This window comes from Centroberyx affinis, unplaced genomic scaffold, assembly GCF_046629955.1.
Source record: "Centroberyx affinis isolate AG114_WGS23_722 - 3 ecotype Tasmania unplaced genomic scaffold, CSIRO-AGI_Caff_v1 ptg000198l_1, whole genome shotgun sequence".
NCBI lineage: Eukaryota > Metazoa > Chordata > Actinopteri > Beryciformes > Berycidae > Centroberyx > Centroberyx affinis.
Genome location: NW_027278891.1, coordinates 65,322 through 71,765, shown reverse-complemented (window position 1 = coordinate 71,765; position 6,444 = coordinate 65,322). Strand labels below are relative to the sequence as shown.

Below are 6,444 nucleotides of genomic sequence, written 5' to 3'. Positions count from 1 at the left end.
CCACGGGGCAGACAGACCATCTCAACAATATTGTTGTCGGGGTTTGTGATATGGCTGTATGTTTCCAAAATGTATTTGAAATTTGCACATTTTTCACTACAGCAAATTCTCAAAGGTGAACCACTCTCACTTTGACTCAAGCACAGAATGTCAACTATATTCACTCTCAGCTTGCTAAAAATGTACCAACTAAACTGGAGATGACGAGAGAGAAATGCTATCTAGACACAACGAGCATTTGATTACATGAGCATCTACTGCACAGCTTTTTGTTATTTTTAAATGGTGATGGGATAGTTTTTTCTTGTTAAAGGTATCACAAACGTCAGGGAAACGTCTGTTGTTACATGTTTTGTAGATTTAACACTCTGGTTGACACCAATTTGAAGCCATGGTTAAGAAAAAGTATTGAGTTCTGTCACAGATGTGTCTGCAGTGTGTCACAGTCCGAACTTTTAAATGTTCAGAGGCTATTAATCAAGGGCCCATATCCATTTGACATCAGTCACAGTTAGGGGTATCTAAGAGAAATACACGTTAGAACCTATTGTGGGAGAGTTGAATGAAATATACCTTTAATTTGTTTCAGATATGACTGTTACTTTAACTTAGAAAGGAAAGTCCTGGAAAGTGTTTTGTCTGTCTCTAGCTGTGCAATAACCCATGCCTGTAATGGATTCAAACTGCCATCCGAAGCACTGTATTTATTTCCTTTTATTAAAGCATTTCTTTTTTGGATACAATGACTGTACTTTTTATTATCCAGTCCTGTCCCACGGGTAATACTAGGGGGAGAAATGTTGAGTTTGGAGTCTGTTGGGGGCCAAAAGTACTGCAGTGTAGGAGGAGGTGAAGAGCATCAGAGGAAGACGGCCTCATAATATTCAAAGGGAAAGATTACTTGTTTCCAGACTGATTTTGGAGGACAATAGAGCTATTTGTTCATCGGAAAGTTGGATCAAATTCTTTCCGAGGCACCCCCTAGCGTGAATGACAAAGCTGATTGATAGATCATGAATAGGCCTTATTGTAATCCACCAGCAGCCATGGTTGCAGCATGAGTTACTAGCTCTTTAATGCAGTTAAGCAACATCTGCAAAGGCCAGGCTCACAGATGGGACCAGTTATAACAGAAGTGATTCACATAAATAATGCACTAGGTCCTGCTGTTCTGTGTTTGGCCAGGAGGGGTCAGTCATCTATAGGGAATACTGCTTGACCCCTATTGACCATCTGTTGTCCAGTGCCTTATCTCTCAATGTATCTTTCTTTTGTTGTCTGATAATTGGGCTATTAGGACAGTTGTTAATGCTCTTAATTATGATTACATGGTTTAATCATTTATGTCTTTAACTTAGTAAGGTATGTGCGTCACTGATTTTACACCGACATAAAAGACTTGGACAGTTTGATCAAGTGTCTTTTCACTGTAGTATCTACTCGAATATCACGCCGTGTTCCATAGATCGAGAGACTAAAACAAGGCTTTTTAAGGTCATGTCACTGACACTCTTACACATGCTCGCACAATATCTGACTGTGTAAACGTATCATAAGATTCCTCACAGCTCCACCACCTCCCTGCCTTCCCTCCCCATCCACAGCAGCCAAGCCAGCTCCCTATCTGACTCTCCTGCTCTGCATCTGACTGACTCAAATGTTTACCCTGCAATTAAAACACAGCCTATAAAAGGCAATGGGTCGGCTGCCAGACACTGACGAGGGGGTCGGAGCTGCAGGGAGAGAGGTTATAAATCGCTTTGATGCAGACCATAGTCTGAAGGCCCAAATTCCTGAGCTGGAGCTTGGAGCTCTTGAGCTGGAGGCTTGGGGCTTGGAGCTAGTGAGTTCACCAGGGGACTGAGCCAGAAACCCTGATGATTCATAGTTCTTTACCACTTGGAGTGTGTTGGAGTGTGTGCTGTGCTGCTGCTGCTGCTGCTGCTGTGCAAAGGAGAAAATCTAATGGAAGGAGAGGAGACAGCAAGCTTTCTCTTTTTTTTTTTTGTCAAACTGACCAGCTTGTGATTGAATGCACATAAACATGCCATTCTTCATCTGCAGCAGTGAAAATGCGAGCAAAGAGAAGGCAGAGAATATGATCTTGGGTGTTTTGCATTTTGTTTGAAGAAGAAACCTGTGAAATTCCACACGCTGATGATATGTCATTCCATTGTTTACAGTGATTACCATGCATGCTGTCTCCACAGATATGGGTGATTTACTTGCCCCATTCCCTTCCTGCTTTTCTCAAACCATTTGGAATTTGGTGCATAGGGAAGAGAAAAAAAAATAAAGTCAGCATGTTGTAATGTTGACCTCTGCAAGATTATTTTCTCATAGTTTACGGGGCTATATCAGGACACCGCTGCAGTTGGTTTTAGATGTTTAAAGTCTAACAGCAAATCAGAGGAATTTGTTGTAAAGTTCCTAGAATTTAATGAACTCCTGATATAAGAACTGACCCTATGTGTCAGTTAAATGTTTGTATTGTTTGTAAACACTGGAGAAAAATGGATGATTGACTTTAATATGTGAAAGCTAAGAGTTTAATTTCCATGATCTGTCAAGAATGAATGTATAGGTTTATATAACCTAGCCTAATTTATGTACCCCATAATCCTGGACTAGTCTACATTGTAAGAAAAAAAAATGGACAAACCAATTAAACTTAAGCACATTGACAACAACTAGCAAGGGGGGATTTTGCGGAAAAGTATCAGTGACAGGCACTCTAAAATTGAGAAAGCCAGGAGTCAGGAGAGTCATTCCAAACGACTAGCTGTGTGTTACTCCAGAGGCCAGAGACCCCATAATGCTCCCTGGATGCTGGCTGCAAGCTCACTACTATTTCCATAAAAGGCAGCTTGAGACCTTTATGTCCCTTGTTCCTTATCCCTACCACAAACTGTTGATTTTTATCCTTTGGGGTACTGCAGTTTGAGAAAATATGGAATAAAATAACAGACTATTTGCAGGTCTGTCCACATATAGTTGAGAGCTTAATAAGTGATTTTTATGATGTCTTAATAAGTCATTTTGTATAATAAAAATCGTATTCTTCTTAAAACAAATTAAAAATTCTGCCTGTAGATTAGGGTTAGGTAATGACCCTTGTTTCTAAAACAAATCATTTTGTTTCACGGAATTTCTTGAGTCAAGTCTCATTATCTAGATACTGCGATCTGCCTTGTTTCACGATATTGTTGCTTGTCCCTAGTAAATTATTGAGAAAATTGAAATTGCATTGGAAACGCTAGCAGTATATTTTTTTTACTTGTTAAAAAACAAGATTTTAAGACTGAATATGAGACTGGATGTTTTTCCAGTATATTTATGCAAAGTGGCCCACTGATAAAGAGGCAACACGAAAAGAGACATGGGAGAATTAACCTGCTGTTTACAGCGTGTGCGCAATCTCCGTGCGTCACACACAAGAGGTCTTATGAATAAAGACACAGGCCTGTGTGTGTGTGTGTGTGTGTGTGTGTGTGAGGGGACAGGGAGACCACTAGGCGACCAGGGGAGAGAAAAGCTCCCAGTATGAAAGGAAAAGTGGGATTGGAGCAGTGACGTTATCTGCTGGAAAGAGAGGGAGGGAGAAAGAGGGACGGCTGGACTCCATTAGCTGAAGCCTGCACGAAAACAGTTTGGGATACTTCACTTCAGCGAGTTCGTTGGGGATTTCTTTCTATTTTTATTTTCTTAAACCACCTTTCTACATGATTTAAAGCGGGGTAAACTTGTTTGATTACCGCGACGTCGACTGTTTTAGTGGTTTTTGTCTCTGGGTTGGTTTGTGAAGGTGAGTGGACAGATTTTTAATTTTCGTCCTCAAAGCTTTTGCTCATACGCCGCTATGAAATATGAAAGCATTTAGAGGTTTTTTTGTATTGTTTCTGTGCATGTTGACTGCTACATTGAATTCATGCTTTCGTTGACAACTCTTTTACAAACGTAAGCGTTTAGTTTGCCATTTGACGCACACTTTCCAATGAACTTACTCCTGTAACGACCGACCGAGTGGGAACCCAAGAGTTTTTGTATGGGCTCTGCTTACATAATTAACCTCTCTGCCTATTTGTAAGAGTACGTTTACCGTTAGTTTTTTAACAGGTGAACAAGCACATTTGCAGAGGGAAGCGCTGCCAAAGGTCCTCGTTGAACTTCTCGCCCCGGGGCTATAAGCCTTTGTTCTGCTGTGTTTATTGATTAGAGGGCTGTTATGATCGTCAGGCCACTTACTGACACCCTCACATCAAAGAATGACAGATATATTGTAACTTTATGGCTTCAACCATACACCCAAGGGTGTGTCTTATTCCAAGGTGAAAACGTAGAATGAGAGCTACGGTGATGTGCTTCATAAAGTAAAATAAAAATATGTTTTTTTTCCAAAAAGAGAGAAGATTTTTCCAGATTTCTTTCTCTCTCCTCCCTTTCCATATCCCCATATTCCTATAGGGAATTACTCTCTGTTGCTCTTTTTGTTCTTTCCTTGTACTTTTTGGTATTTGTTTTATCTCCTATGATATCACTGTAATATTCCTGTAGGGTAGTATACATAGTTTATAATTTTGCTGTGATATCTGCATAGTATCCTTCTAAAATGTATTATAGGATATAGTTCTTTTTCCTTAAAGCCAGCGGGCCTTGCATAGGCTGTACACCAGATTTCTTTCTTTGCAGAAGGTCGAAAGGTTTACGTTCACAGAAGTGTGACAGAAGTGTAACTGGACCTTGGGTCTGTTTGACAGGATGGCGCTGGACGGGATCCGGATGCCCGATGGCTGCTACGCCGACGGGACGTGGGAACTGAAGATGCATGTCACCGACCTCCACAGGGACGTGTCCCTGAGGGTCACTGGGGAAATCCACATCGGTGGGGTCATGCTCAAACTGGTGGAGAAACTCGGTACGTCAAACCAGCTGCACACTGTCACGCACGGCCCAGAGCCAGTGCAGGGCGGCTTTTCAAAGTCGGCTATCTCAGAAACAGGCTCAAACATGGTCTTAATAGATAAGACAAATTAGGACACACATTACTATATACTACTACCCACTATGAATTGTCCTTTGAGTCTGCCGGTGTCTCTCTAAGAAGTTTTCCCGACAGGATATGGTTATGGTTTGCAGTATTGCTCTCTCCCTTGACCTCTGACCCTGTACCTCCCTGCCAATGCAGGATTCTGTATGTGTGTCAATGGCTGGCTGTGTTATCTCTTCATATTTGTGAGGCAGTAAATTCCTGTCTGCAACACGGTTACTACTCCGAGAACTGAGATTCCACTCCAAAGTAAACACCACTCTTTTATGCAAACGTGTTTATGAATACAGGCCTCATTAAGAACAGAGCTTCTCATACGTTTTCATGGCTAGGAACTTATGAAATATGATTTCTGCCACAGGACCTCATCTGTCATTTATCTCGCCCCTGTCTGAAAATGGTATCTCTGAAATCTGGGTTTGGGGATTTGATTTAGGACAGAAGCTTATTTACTGTCTGTGGAGATAACAAAGGGGATGGTAGAAGTTCTGATCAGAAAACCCATTCTTTCAATATGTTTTCTTATTGTGCAGACTATTAAATAAATATGGAAATCAAACTGTCCTGAATTTCTGCTGGAGCCAACTCAGGCTCCTCTGGGAGGTCTGTGGACCTTATGTTGCAAGCCATTGGTTTAGATTCCACTTTGTTACGCTGCCATATGTATGGGTCAGTAACCTAGGGCATAAAGAAACCATGCATGGTGTCCCTCCCCCACCGTGTCGTGCACACTTCTGTAACTGCAATCATGCACTTGACAAGTTTGGGTGCAAGTAAGCACAAGAGTCCTCTGTTCCAGCCACTTGAACACTGGCCTGTTTCATGGAGGCTGGAGAAAGGTCAGCGGTGGTGGCAGTGCATTTTGGGAGTGACAGTGTGTTGTGTAGATGGCGCCCGAATGCTCAGCATTCCTCCAACGCTCCAAGGTTTTATTTCCCTGCCCATGGTCCTGTTTTTAGCTCTCCTGTTAGAGCTCCACATAATTGAGGTCTTTGTTCTCTGTGGTCGTCTGCGCTGAGCAGCATCTATACCAGGCTCATGTGCAGCGCTGCTGCTGCATGTGGGACGACATGAATTCATTGGTCCTCCCACCCCAACCGTACTCAAGGCCTGGCCTTATCCATTGTTTGAGTTGTGTGCATGCTTTTTGTTAGCGCGTAGGTCTGGTAGAAGCCTAGGACTTTTCTTAATAAGACATCTTTCAATGGTTAGATGAGGTATAACACTGTAGTAATTTTGTAATAGGTTGTATTTATTACAGATCTCAAAATTGGCCCGGTGTGTTTGAAATTTTTAAATCACAATTATATGCAGTAGTTTCAGGGATGTGATTTTTCCTTTTTCGCTTTTTTTATGCAACCATCATCCATTTATAATGAGAGGTTGCCGTGCCTCCC

The 6,444-nt window shown here is 41.8% G+C and overlaps 1 protein-coding gene across 2 annotated transcripts in view; it reads left to right on the top strand.

Moving 5' to 3' along the window:
* The first annotated feature begins 3,536 nt into the window (after positions 1-3,536).
* fermt2 (FERM domain containing kindlin 2) overlaps positions 3,537-6,444 on the top strand; it is a 40,149-nt gene continuing 37,241 nt past the window's right edge. Inside the window, exons 1-2 of one of the 2 annotated variants that reach the window (XM_071538567.1) lie at positions 3,537-3,805; positions 4,758-4,915. In XM_071538567.1, the coding sequence (XP_071394668.1) occupies positions 4,759-4,915 (157 nt within the window). In that variant the 5' untranslated portion in view covers positions 3,537-3,805; position 4,758. The remainder of the gene's footprint in view (positions 3,806-4,757; positions 4,916-6,444) is intronic. The other variant, XM_071538574.1, reaches the window with a different exon arrangement.